At 41.2% G+C, this 14,641-nt stretch overlaps 1 protein-coding gene across 3 annotated transcripts in view; it reads right to left on the bottom strand.

Moving 5' to 3' along the window:
• Nucleotides 1-1,903: 1,903 nt before the first annotated feature.
• Nucleotides 1,904-14,641, bottom strand: part of PLCH1 (phospholipase C eta 1) — a 342,167-nt gene continuing 329,429 nt past the window's right edge. For all 3 annotated transcript variants that reach the window (XM_029616576.1, XM_029616579.1, XM_029616578.1), the window contains exons 21-23: nucleotides 14,461-14,540; nucleotides 10,718-11,078; nucleotides 1,904-5,366 (exon numbers count right to left, since the gene is read on the bottom strand). In XM_029616576.1, the coding sequence (XP_029472436.1) occupies nucleotides 3,331-5,366; nucleotides 10,718-11,078; nucleotides 14,461-14,540 (2,477 nt within the window). In that variant the 3' untranslated portion in view covers nucleotides 1,904-3,330. The remainder of the gene's footprint in view (nucleotides 5,367-10,717; nucleotides 11,079-14,460; nucleotides 14,541-14,641) is intronic.

Genomic DNA, 14,641 nt, shown 5'->3' with positions numbered 1-14,641 from the left:
GTAACCCTGGTTGGGTGGCCACTGTTGGAAACAGGCTACTGAGCTTGATGAACCTTTGGTCTGACCAGTATGGCAAATCTTATGTTCTTATGTACCTGTTGCTTCAGCTTCTCCTATCGCCGAGTATATTGGGTAGCACTATAGAAATGTTAAGTAGTAGTAGTAGGCCTTATGACAAGTCAGATGACTCAAGGCAGAGAAATGAACAAGACTTTAACCTTTCAAGACCAGTCTTAACCTATGATCTCTTCTGGGGCATTACCTCATCTGAAGCCTCACTAATACTGTGATGTGATATAACAATACTTAGGGTGAGATGTTTCACAAAGAGAAGAGCCATTTACAACTTTGCTCATTTTTACTAGATTCCAAGTGGAACGTATGACAGTGAATTTCATTGTAAATTTTGGTGAAGCTTCACAAAGTTTAGTAAACTTCTGCAAATTTTCTAAAAATGTGTTTTCTACGTCAAATTACAGTTTCATAATAGGTAAATTTGAAAAAAAAATTAACTTTGTTTGAAATAACAGTTCACCTAAGTCAGAGCTTCGGGTATACCTGATATCTGGATGCAGAGCATTTTTAATTCACAAAATTGAAAAGAACCCTTTTATCTATGGTCTCATCTGAATGTGAAGTGATCATAATCAACTACAAGAATGCAGATGTGTGATTGCAATGTAATGTAAATAAAACAAAGCAGTATACCAGCTATTTTCCAGCTAGCCGTCTCTCATCTCCCAAGGATTTTCTCACACTTTCCCCTGTGAGGATTGCCTTCAGGCTGGCTCATCTGAGGAAAGGGCAGGAGATGAATTACCTGTTTGATCTATGTGATAAACTCACCAAATGCTAGAGGATAGAAAGAGAAGGGAAAGTATGGGCTCACCCTTTTGTGGCCACCAGCCCGGTTATCCATGGGCATATTTCAGATCATGTGAGGGGAGTAGAGGGTATATAAAACAGCCATGTTTACAAAAGGGTCACAAATTACACCACACACATTGAAGTATATTGATCTTTACTATGGCATTGTAAAAAGTGTCACAGATACACACAAATTTAAACACACACAAGAAATTCATGAAGCTCTTCCAAACATGGGTGCAACTCAGGACTATAGAGGAACTGTAGGGAAACATCTTATATAATGAATTAACAGTAACATTTCATTTCTAAAGGGTATTGATAGGGGTACTTAGGCAATATAGCACAATGCTTAGAGCATCCTATGGCCCCCCCCCATAGCCAATTGGGTTATCAGAATATCCTCCATGAATATGCATGATATTAATTTGCATACATTGGAGATCCAATCTTTGCACAGTCTTCATGGATATTCACTATAGATATTCTACAATTTCAGCTGGCTAGAGGAACTCTAGATTAATGACCACTGCTCTAGGGACATCCATGCTAATAAAAGTAAAAATATATATTTCTTAATACACATTGGGGCAGATTTTAAAAGCCATACGAGCATAAATCCAGGTGGATTTACGCTGTAGGGTTTTACGCGTAAATCGGGCCTATTTTCAAAAGGCCTGGCGGCACACATAAAGCCCCAGGACACGTATAAGTTCCAGGGCTTGCAAAAAGGGGAGGGGTGTGGGAGGTCCAGGGGTGGGGTGAGGGCCAGAGCCTCCAGGCACAGCAGCCATTTGCCGCTGTGCCCGGGATCGCACGCCGGCACTCGGCTGGCACGAGCATCTTGCACCTGCCAGAGGCAGGTGTAATTTACAAAATAAAGGTGGGGGGGATTTAGGTAGGGCTGGGGGGTGAGGGCCATAGGAAAGTTCCCTCCGAGGCCGCTCCAATTTTAGAGCAGCCTCGGAGGGAACAGGGAAAGCCATCGGGGCTCCCCTAGGGCTTGGCGCGCGCAAGGTGCACGAGTGTGCACCTCCTTGCGCACGCCAACCCTGGATTTTATAACATGCGACCGACTGCGTGCGCATGTTATAAAATCGGGCGTGCACAAATGTACCCTGCACGCGTAGGTTTAAAAATCCAGCCCCTAGGATCTATTTGTTCCATGTTGGGGAATATGTCATGTACATTATATTATATCAACCAACCAGATACTATGCCGTACAAATATGGCTGCTCCCAGGAATTCATGGGAAATGCAAGGAAGCTTAAATATATTTCAAAATCAGTGACTAAAAGTAACATTTTTAACTGATGGTAGATATTCTTGTTTGCTGCATGTAGTTTTGAAATACTGAACAGCACAAAGAGGGCATGACTTTCTTTTAAAGCAGTAATAGGGGATACTATAAGAATATTTCTTGATAGAAAAAGCATTGGCATCATATCTTTTTTTTTCCCCTTTGTTTCCAACAGAAAATATTTGAAAGTTCCTACTTTCTTATCCTGGTTAAAGTAGTACTAACAGGGGAGAAAGAGAGGCTATTAATCTAGAGGGATTTGGAAGTCCTATACCTTGCCTGGGAGAACTGGGAATGAACTGGTGAAACTGGCAATGGTGTGGATGCATGCCCCTTTTAAAATCTCCCCACTCATATGGTGGAAGCAGGATTTGCGCACACGTGTGCACGCTCAGCTTATTTTCTAACATGCATACATATACGCGCGTATGTTATAAAAAAAGCTGCATCCATTGACGTGAGCCGGAAAATTCGTGCACATGTGCACCCTTGTGTCCATTTAAAAGTTACCATCTAAGATAGTAGCAGATAAAAAAGTAGAATGAAATGAAAATAAGAATATTATTTAACGTGGATAACAGGTCAATATTTTCAGAAAAATCACAAATTGTACTGCTACTTTAACACATCAGTATATGAAAAACATTCATATTTTACACTGAAAAGGATCAAAGACAAACCATTAACTTTTGCAACATTCTACTAGCCCTTACTGGTACAGAAATGCATAGAAAAATACATTATAAAAATGTAAACTAATTATATGTGAAAAAAAAACAAACTAGCCAAGTTTCTCTCAGACAACAGTTAAAGGGAAAACCAGAGTGACCATTTATTGCAATTAAGTATTTTGCTGATGCAGGCAAATGTTCAAGACTTGTACGTTAAAATTTACATGCATTATAAACATAGAACTTCATTAATCTCCAAACCAAATGCATGCCATTGAATTTTTGAATTTCTCTCTCAATAAAAGATAGACATATCCTCAAAAGTACAGAACTTATATACATTATTTTTAAGAGAAGGAAAACAAAATCAAAGCAAGATAAACACTATTAAGGATGGAATTCTGAATAATTTAAAGACTAGGAATACTACTTTTTAACTTAGATTTCTTAAAATGCTTTTAAGCAACATTGAAAAAGTACTTTTATATTATTTACAACCTCAATAAGAAATAAATTTCAGGCTCATCAGCAGTGCTAGACTCAATCTGTAAAACTGAGTCATCTGTATAAAATGGATCATTATGTCCATGGTTCAGAGGAGTGCAGGAACTCTCTGGTGTCCCCAAATCTTCCAGCATATCCCTATTAAAGTTGCTGAGATATCCAGCTATGTAAGAGCCAGTGGAATGTCTATTAACAGCATGAGGAGATGGTGACGATTTGTTTCGGAGAATCACTCCAGCTATGTTAGAGTTTGCAAGTTTCTGCTTATTTGCTTCTTGCCTTTCTTTGGCACGGCTCGCAATATGGCGCACTCTGCTTTGACTTCTGGAAGACAGCTTTCTGACTAATGGCTTGGGAAAATCAGCATCATTCTGTACACAATGCAAAGACTGACTGCAGTCTTCTTGGTCAAAAGACACAAGCTTTCGCAATTGCTCTGTTAGAGTATCCGTGGATTGTGGTCTGTTACTTTTCCAAGAAGCCACTTTTATATCCTCTTCAATGCCAGCAGAAATGAAGCTTCTACTTATACATTTGTACTTGCTCTCAAAATTACAAGAGATGTCCTCAGATGTCAAATCCCCAAGGCTTTTTGATTTGCAAGGACTAGAATATTTAATTGTTGCAGCTGAATGGAAAGGCAATTGTTTATTTGATGCTGCAGTATAAGTATTACATAGTCTGGCTCTTTGGGATATCAACAAGAAATCATTTGGCGTGCCTGATTTTTGCAGGTGATCATCATCAAAGTCTAGACTTTGATAAACTGGGTAAGGACTCTGATGTTTGGCTGCGTTCTTAAAATTCTCTGTCCTGTTAACTGCAGAATTTGGGTGATAAGCTTTTAATAAATTGTTTCCATATTTTGTTTTGCTGCCATAGGTTATATCTTGATTATAATTTAGTTTCAAGGGAGATCCAAGTTGATTCACATTTTCAGCCTCACACTCATACGAGGTTAATAGATCTTGTGACTCTCCAATTTCCATTGGGCTGCTGTCATCAGAATCCACAGCAGGGTCCAGAAGAAAGCACTCAGATGCAGAATTATTGGAAGTATATGAACCTCTACAATTTTCTAGAGCTTCCCAGCTTGTTACCAAACCCTTTGTGGGCTTTGTTTCTAATAAATGAAGTGGAGATACGCAATCTGACACTGGCAGGTTTTCCTCTGTGTTGTGTAATTTGTTGCTAACAATTTCATCCAGTGATCTATAATCAGAAGCTGGAGAAAGAATCTCCTCATGAACAATTGCGTATACAGAATACTCTGTCGTCTCAGGGCTGGAAAATACAGTAGTATCCGCTAATGAGTATGACGATAATTCTACAGTGTTTACAGCCGAAAAAGTCTGTTTCTCGGGTGTGTTCACTGCAAGTGCGGACATGTGTGAATATCCCGATATCAATGTCTGGTTGCTAGTGCAGTGAAGGCTTGAAACAAAAGTCAGATTAGTTTTCTCTTCTGTTACATCAAACTGTCCAATCAGTGCAGAGATAGAATTACCTAGCTCACTTCCATTTGTTGAGGAAACCTCCCCTATAAGACAAGAAATATCACTATCTTGTACAACTGGAGCTGAATGTAAATCAGGGATGCTAGCATTGGCAGCAGTGGATACATCAGACAGAGAAAACGAAGCCCTTATGGGATTGTCCTTAATATCATACTCAACATTCTCAATCTCGAATGCTTTTTGATCAAGGCATTTTTCAAGTCCATCATATTTCTGTTCTTTGGACTTCTGAATTTCAAACCTTCCCATTTTTTCCACATGATTTCTGCTCTTAAATGGACTGGAAAGCTGATTTTCAAAACATTCTGTGGTAGGATCTTCCTCAAGTCTTCCATTTGCAAAGTTTGAATTTCTCAGTTGTTCTTGTACAATTAATTCTTTGTTAGACACAGCAGGAAAACTACTCTGAGAGCTACCTTTCCTGGGCAGAGATGAACAGTGACAAATAGATGCATTTTCCTCAGGCTCCGACATGATTGTGCTCTTGCTTGTGCATTCACTACTTTCTATTAAATCAAATACAATATACAATGTGTTAATTACATTTGCACTATTTTATTCAAACCCTGTAAACAATTACTTTGTCATTAGACAGACAAATGGAGAATGTAACTAATTAAAACTGTAGTAGGAATATATAATTATGAGTTTGTAAAAATTATTAGTGATATGGATAAATGGTAAAATATAAATATAGGCACTTCACTGAAGCTTCCCTGTAATGTCTATTACATCAATTGTGATGTAATAATTGTTGTAACAATGTCAATGAGGTATCATACTCAGTACATATATGATTACCTTCTGCTGTTTCCTAGTCAGATTTGTACTATAAAGAAGCATGGTGATAAAAACAGAACACAACTCTGTTAAAATGATACAAAACTGAAAAACAAAATACATATTCACAAGCTTTCTAAATTACACATTTAATAGTCTAATAACCAAGCAAAATAAATATTTTCTGGTAATACTGAACAGATCCAGTTTGTCTCTTGAAACACATTTTATAGTCCTTTGCATTCATTAATCACTAATCAGTACATATTGGGGTCATAAGAAACTCTGCACTAATCTTACCTACACTGGCCGGTTAAGTTAAATAATTAAAAGTCACTGCCTATTTTTCTGATTATAGGTCAAAATATATACATGGCTGAAAGTCACTGTAAGATGAGTTACATGCTGTATAAGATAAGCGGCGAGGGTTCATCCTGAGCCGCGCTTATAACATGGGCGAAACCGCGCGAGCATTGAGTCAGCGAGCAAGCAGGAGAAGGGGAAGAGAGGGGGCCAGGAGTTAGGTGGGAAAGGAAGTGAGAAGGGGGAGGGGGAGGTAGTATCACGGCAGTTGCAGGCTCTAATTCAAACTAGCTAACCTGATTGGTTAGCTCCGTGACATAGGGCAGATAGCCAGAGGAGATAAAAGGATGCCAAGCAGACACGGAGCGAGTGAGCTGCTGTCTTACCTCCGCCTCAGCCTTTATTTTATTTCACTATGCGGTGAAGTGGAGAGAGAGAGGAGGTAAGATGGGACTTAGCAGGGGGACCGTCAGGAAAAGAGGTTGCATTGGCGGCGACATTTCTGGGGCCAGCGCCGGCGGCCGAGGGGTCACCCCCCCCCTCCCTGCCACGGCAGGGGTCCCAGGCTTGAGGAGAGCTCCGGTGAAAGTAGCCCAGAAGCAGAGCCCAGGGAGGACAGAGAGGCAGGGTTAGGGGAAATAAGCTTGGATCCTGCTGCCCCATTGGATCTGTCCATACATGCTTCAGGCTCTGACATAGACTCGCCAAGCTGGCAGGCCAGAGCGAAGGGAGGTCCCGGCGCCTTGGGAAGTGGCAAGGTGCAGATGGAGGTCAGCTCACATGAGCAAGGTGAACAGGTCAGCAGGGCCGTGCCACGGCGTCACACCATGGAAGAATTGAGAGATGAAGAAGTCAGGCGGCGGATGGAATACCTAGGACCCAGACGATCCGGATGGAGGGGGCCCAGCGCAGGCAGCGTGTGTCAAGGAAGGACCAGGCGAGAAGAGGAGAGCCCAGGGAATATTCGAGGAAGACGGGGTCGGAGCTGAGGTGCTAATGTAGCAGGCAGGTGTGTGAGCGGAGGAAGAGATCTGGACAGGGAGACGAACCTCCAGGAGTGTGAGGAGTGTGGCAGGAGATCCAGCGTAAGACTAGGGAGAGGTGACACAAGGTACACAGGTAGGGAAGGGAAGGGAATATCAGTTGAGTACAAAGAGGGTGAATGGGGGTTTGGGAGTTGGCCTATGTGGTCTTCGGGGAGGAGTGGGAGCCAGAGACCTCAGGCGCAAGTGCCTGAAGTTTCAAGGTTTTGGGCAGAGAGCAAGGAGGATAGTGCATCTTATATGAGCAGGCCTTTCTATAGCAGGCCAAGTGGAGCTGGACAAGATAGAGATTCTGGGATGGGTACTGCGGCCAGTCCTATTGTCATTTCAGGTGCAGAAGAGCTGAATGTGCCAGGGACATCACGGAGGGGAGGGAGAGACAGCCGGAGCATGCATCCAGCAGGGAGTCGCAGCGCGAGAGAGTTCAAGTCGAAGGAACAGGAGGATTCGTGAGGAGCAAGCTACTGAGACAGGATGCAGGTAATGCGAGGGAGAGTATGGCACCCAAAGGGAGGAAGAAAAAGACTAGACGATGTAAGAACACTTCTTCTAGCTCAGTTACAGATAGTAGCTCTTCAACGGAGTCAGACATGAGCTCCAGCGATGAGAGAGGGGCTCTGAGACGCAGTGACCTAGGGCCAAGCCAGGACATGGGTCACCCTGCCTTAGCTTCTTTGATGGAGCTGTGGGAAGGTGTGCCTAGTAAATTGCGCAGAAGAATAAAGAAACGCAGATATGTTAACATTTTTCAACTATTAGAGGGCAGGATGGGGGGTAAGAGAAGGAAGAGGAAGGGAGACAAGAAGAGGCGAGAGAGTGAAACAGGGATTAAGATTGCCAAGAACATTGTAAATTGGATGCGCAGTTTCTTACGCTTAGCTAGCGTGATGGGGCACTACCAGCCAGGGTCACATGGGGCCAGCATACTTGGGGCTTTCAAAGATTATGAAGGTTGGGCATGGCTCAACTACGACGAGAAGTTTAGGGAGAAGATGGCGGGCAACCAGACACCAACTTATGGTTGACGCAGATGACCAATAAGAGTGCCAAGTAAGAGAAAACAGCGGCAGGGGCGGGGTTAGTGGGAGGAGCAGAGGGCACGGGAGGAAACACGGGGGTTGATAAAGGGATGGGGGGGGCACGCAAGGAAATAGGGTGCACAAAACTGCAGGGGTAAATAATGACTTGTGTTGGCGGTACAACAGAGCCACAGGCTTATTTCCCGAATATAAGTTTAGACATGCATGTGGGTCTTGCAGTGGTGCACACCCCAGTTTGAAATGCATGCAGGAGAATTCCAAAGTCCCAATAAAAGGGGTAAAGTAAGTTAAAAAAAAAAAAATAATAATAATAAATAAAAGGGGGATAGAAGGGAGATGGGAGTTAGGAGATTAGGCAGCACAGCAAAGGGAGGGATGGTACAAAGCAGGGACCTGGGTAATACAGCTGGGGTGGGGTCCGTGGTGTAACAAGGCACGATACTGGAGGGTGGTTCAAAAAAAAAAATCAAGGCCAATTACAAGGGGTATAAGGCAAGGGGAAGGGGAGGGATTGTGTTAAGTTTAGCGTAGACATGAATGAAACGGTTCATAATTTCCTTTTTTATGCAAGGTGCGAAGAGTACATGGCACCGGGCTGATGTCGGATACGGGCAGGAGACAAATGATGACGAGGAATGGGCATGGATTCAGAGTTCGGTCGCTACTAATACTTGGACAGCATATTTAAAAGGAAACGCAGCAGTGACAGATTATTTACAACATAAGGGGTGGTGTGGGGGTCAGGTCTCAGATGAATTATTGGTTCTCTTCGTTTTACAGGCCAAACGCAGGGGGTACTCGGTGGCTATGGTAAAGGCACAGTTGGCCGGTTTTGCATTTTTCCAAAAATTAAAAGGATGGGGAAACCATGCTAATAGTTTTTGGATACGAAGCGTGCTGGATGGTTGGAAAAGAGGTTTGGGCACACAGAGACAAGAGGTTACCTATCAGATATGAAGATTTGCTAAAATTTAGTATGCAGTTGTCACAGGTATGCTGGTCAAGGTTCGAAGTGACTTTTTCATGGGCTTTCTTCAGAGCCATGCATATAAGTGAATTGGTAGCCAAATCTAGGAATAGCATCAAAGCTCAGGGAATGTTGGTGACATGCGTAAGCGTGTCTAGAGAGGAGGTGATACTGTTTTTACCTAAGTCCAAGATGGATCAGGCAGGAAAGGGCGCCTTCATACGACTGTTACCGGCGGAAAGGGCAGTGATATGTCCTGTAAGAACTGCACTGCATTATTTAAGCTTGCGTCCAGAAGTTGACAGGTCTTTCTTGGTTCATGTCGATGGATCCGTGTTGACGCAGTACCAGTTTGCTCAGGTCCTGTGTTATGTAGTCTTGGAAGAAGGTAGGGACGACCGACTATATAGCTCTCACTCTTTTAGGATCGGTGCGGCAACTTCAGCGGCCGAAGCCAATTTAGCCGAGGAAGGGATTCGAAGCATTGGCAGGTGGAAATCCAAGGCGTATCAAGGGTACATTAGGCATGGAAAAGGGGACAATTAGAGTAACGATGGAAGGGAGCAATAAAGGGAAAGGTGAGGGGGGGAGGTATGCAGTAAGAAACGTATTAACTGGCGTGTCTTCTGTTTTCAGAGATTATGGGCAGAAAGCATGGGACTGGATGTGCCTAGATTGTGGGCCATTCATTCATAGAGCCCAACAACATGCATTAAAACGCCCTTACAAAGAGAATTTGGAGCTGGAGCAGATGGGATGGCAGCTGGCTTGGTTCAGCAGGAGAGGCATGCGGTGGGACGATCTGCTCCCATTCCTACAGGAACGCATCGATATGTGGGGAATCCCGAATATATTGCTCATGCACCTGGGTGGCATCGATATAGGTTCAAAGACATGCCAAGCTCTTCTCACATGTATTAAAAAAAGATTTAGCGAAAGTGATGATCAGGTGGCCTCAGATGCAGGTGGGGTGGTCGGACATCATAGTCCGCTTAAGGAACAAGGACGAGGTTATTTGGAATTCAGGGGTAAAGAAATTAAATAGACAAATGGGAAAATGGATGGGATGGGAAAGGGGGTTTCTGGATAAGACATTCATGGTCTTGGGAGGTTAAGGCCGGATTGTATTGTGGGGATGGAATACATTTGTCAGAGGTCGGGATGGATTTATTTAACAACGCACTCCAAGAGGGCTTAGAAAAGGAAATTAGGAAGTGGTAAGCAGGCCGCAGTGGGGGAACAAGCCAACTGTGTCGGTTGTTTGTGGCGGTAAACCCGAGCCCATGTTATGTTTGGATGTTTGAAGGGGGGAGTTGGTTGGTGGGGGGGGGGGGGGGGGGCCCGAGTAGTTGCGGGGGCTGCTACATGGGATGACCGGAGAACCGTGGGGCTAAGGTTCACGGTAGAGCTTGCTCTCGCTAGTACAAGGCGGAGCAGGTAGGAAAAGGGGGGAGGGGCAGCTCCACCATTGGGGTCAAGGTGTTGGAGAACCAGGGAAGGGTGGGAGAAAAGGGGGGAGGCTGGGGGAGGGGTTGTTCAGTTCATGTTATTGTAAAGGCTCGGGTTGTTCTGTTAATAAACTGCGGCCTCTTTTAAAGCCAACAGGTGTTATGTGTTTATTGGGGTTACGCAGGACGGCAATCGAGGGCACAGTGTTTCACTCCCTATGTTAATACAATTTGTTGCAAACCCTTCCTCCCTTCAAAAGTTGTGAAATGACTTACCTGAAGTGTTCTCTTTTCTTTCGGGCTTTTTAATAGTTTCAGCCGTAGGTGGTGCTAAACCTCCAAGAAGAAATCTGTCGACTGGCATCGAAACGGGACGGGCCTGCAAGCTCCTTGCATTTCGCCGTATAACTACTTCTTTGTCTTTTGTAGCAAATGTTTCGGATGCAGTATCTTTAAAGTCTGTGGTTTCCTGAAAACCCATTTTAGTCTTTTTTCTACCCTTTGCTGGAGCACTGGCTGTGCGGCGTAAGATTCGATCTCCAATCGATCGCTTCCGTATACAAGCATTACTGTTATCTAGGGAATTGTGCTTGGGATTTTTATTGAACAGTCCTTTGAGACCCATGAACTGTCTATTCTGCAAATAAGAAAGGAACCAAAGGCATTAAAACAGTATGTTGCACTCTATGTAGATTCTTCAAAAACTGAACAATGAATGAAAATTAATAACAGCAAACAACTGAGGTGTATTCATACTGTTCACCTCCAGAATCTTCCACACATTCATGCATGTTTCTCCATGTTCGTAAAGCAGCATGCCCTTATTGTAGTTTCTGAAACGATGTTTTATGAAATATTTCACAATATTTCACAATGACAGCATACCGATGGAACTGATGAAATGGTTTTCTTCAAAGCAATGCTACACCACTAAAATATTTTAGTGATCATGTAGTGATATGGTGGTTGCAAGTTATGTGATCAGAGACCACTCATTACAGTGCCGGCAGTTTAAAATTCCTGATTTTTTAAATTGGCATAGAACCACACTTCAGCCCCAGTGACAGCAATGAACTTAATTATGCAGTTTGCTATGGGTTTCCAGAGATTGATGACAGTTTTATACTCCCAGCAGTGTAAATCTGTGCCCAGGAAATGAATGCTAATGAAGACTACCTTTGTGGCTCCTAGGAAGTGCAATATAGTGTAACTGGGATTGAGGATTAAAGGACTCCACTGAAATGGAAAAAAAATGGCAATTTAGCTTAACCATTCATATCTCTGCTACAACCAAAATAAATTAATTTTTCTTCATTAGGTTAATTTGATGTTTTATGTCCCCAGTTTCCAGATTTCTTAACCATGCTGTAGGGCAGAAGGCATTTCAACATATTTAATTATTTCTTCTATTATAAAATGCATGAATTGAAACTATTAAACCATAACAGAACAAGTCTGATTAAGTAGATTTTAAAAAATGTTATTTAGATACAATCACTACCTATATTCAAGCACTTATACCTCCAAAAGTTATAAAACTAAAAATAAAATGTGTGAAGGACATCTATGTTCACGGCAACTAGTTGAGATCCATGCTTCAATCTTTGACTGGTTAATTAGATTTCTGAACTTACAGGTGCTGGAAGTGATGCAATACTGACAAGATGTCTAGATGTGCAATCAGATTAGGCCATGCATGCAACAATGTGGGAGATTTTGTAAACACAATTGGCATGTCAGGGTATCGGAGTCATCCCAGTGGATACACCCACATGCTGCTAATGATGCGAAGCATGCTAGAACTACATGTGGCCAAATGATAGGCAGGCACAAAACTGAGTTTGGAGAATAAACAAACTATGATTTTGCAGTCCCTGCAGGCACAAACTGCAAGCTTGTTTTCAAAAGGAAACTGCTCACAAAGTTTCCCTTTGAAAATTTGGCCAATGTGCACAGTGCAGGGATGCTTTTGCCCATGTACTTTGTGGGTGCATGAAAAAAGGGGCAAAATATGCACAGAGATTTCAAAATGAAATTCCATGCATATGCCATGCTGTTTCACAGTGTGTATACTTTTACCCACATACAGGGGAGGGGTAATTCACAAACTGTACTTTTATATAGATAAATGTATTTTACCAGCATAAAATCTTTCATTATTGCCTCTTTAAGGTGATAATTTTGCAACATTACATGTTATCTGGAAACTACGAGGACCATATTCAGAAGCATTTAGCTGGCTAACTCAGAAGTTATTATACATAATAAGAGCTCTTACAACTGAGAACTAAACAATATATATATATATATATATATATATAAACAAAGCATAAATACTACAAACATTTTTTATTATAGTAATAATATAATGGTACTCTCAATACACATTACATATACATTATCATCACAATAAATGAACCATACATATCATCATATATACAATACATCATATACTACCACTGTAACATCTATTTCATAAAATCCCACATCACATCACTCATACACTAAAAAACACTCCCACACTCATACACCATACACTCATATCCATATAAACAGCACTCTAGCATCTGATGTATTGTAATGTATATATGATGAAATGTATAGTTCATTTATTGTGATGATAATGTATATTAATAAAGGTGCTCCCAACATTTATATATCATAATAAAAAAATTTTTGTAGTATTTATGCTTTGTTTATATATATTGTTTAGTTCTCAGTTGTAAGAATTTTCTCATTATATATAATTATTCAGTAGTGAGAGTTCGTGTTAAGTACCACATTATTATTATTTAACTCAGACGTTAGCCAGCTAAATGAATATTTGGATATTTATTCAGCTAAATTCTATCCCTCTAAGTTAGGGGTGTTCCGGGGGGTGTAACTGGTAGGAGTTGAGTTAGCCGACTAAATTAACCAGCTAATTCCGCTATTCAGAGTTATAAGTCTGGTTGGACCAAAGGGCTGTCCTAAAGTTATCCAGATAAAGATAGCCAACTATATTCAATAGTGTGGTTGCACTGTTGAATATGCCTCCAAAGTTAGCCAAACAAGTTTATCTGGCTAACTTCGCTATCCAGTGACTGAATATGAACCTCTCATATGCTAATTTTTAAGGCGAACTCTCACCATATCTACCCAGACAGGTTATACCTGCTAAAATGTCTTCACATATTTTATGGAAAATTTATGCACATATTTTAAAATCTAAAAGTATGTGTGGAAATCTAATCCCCTCCCCAACTCCACTACCTCTACTCAGGCCAGGTAAACTTATGCAAGAATCTGATAGATGAGTGCAACTTTATCCACATACTGGGTGAGCAATTTTGCACAAGGCCATTTCCGCAAGCAAAATACTGCTTTAGTTGCAGAACTGCTTTTGTAAATTACCCTCGTTATGCACAAAATCTGCTTACACATAATTCAAATGCAGGTGTACATAACTGAACACCTGATACAGTGTCAAGGGGGACAGTGAAAACTTGTGTGTTAGACTTAAGTATGCATAGACTACTAAAAAATGGATATGAGCAAAGCTATCATACTGCTGAAAAACAAATTCTTTCTGGTGCATTTTTAATGCAAATTAAAATTCAGTCCAGTTCTCAGTTCTTGTAATTTTTTATAATAAAATAGCTAGATCTGTGGTAAACTAATTATTTCTGCAGAAATATCTACAAAATCGACATCAGATTTTAGAACATCAAAAAAGCATTGAACAGTTTAAATCAGCAGTAACAATAACATGGCACGTTAAACCTAAAGCTTTCATTGTTAAAATGTTCCTGCCCACTATGCCCCATCCAGCAATAATTCTATGATTACAGATGCTGCAAACTTACTTATGAAAATTAAAAATTAAGTTGCATTGCATTTGCTAACAAGATGTGGATATAATTAACATAACAGGAGTACAGTTTTGCGAGACTTCCAGTTAAAGTCTCAATCCATTATGATCATAACAATGTGAACGGGTTGGATTAGAAATTAATTTTTTTTTTTCAAGTGTTACTTACTTTCCCATAGATTTCATTAATTGTTATATGAACAAATATAGATGCTTCTGTCAATCCCTCCAAATACACATGGCGATAACCTAATGAAAATTTTAAAAAAAATGTTCTAAAATGAAGTAACTTTTTATAACTTGGATTTGCTTCTTAAAGACATTTTATTCACTATCAACTACTGCCATAA

This window comes from Rhinatrema bivittatum, chromosome 9 (assembly GCF_901001135.1).
Source record: "Rhinatrema bivittatum chromosome 9, aRhiBiv1.1, whole genome shotgun sequence".
Classification (NCBI taxonomy): Eukaryota; Metazoa; Chordata; class Amphibia; order Gymnophiona; family Rhinatrematidae; genus Rhinatrema; species Rhinatrema bivittatum.
This window is presented reverse-complemented; position numbering and strand designations above follow the sequence as displayed.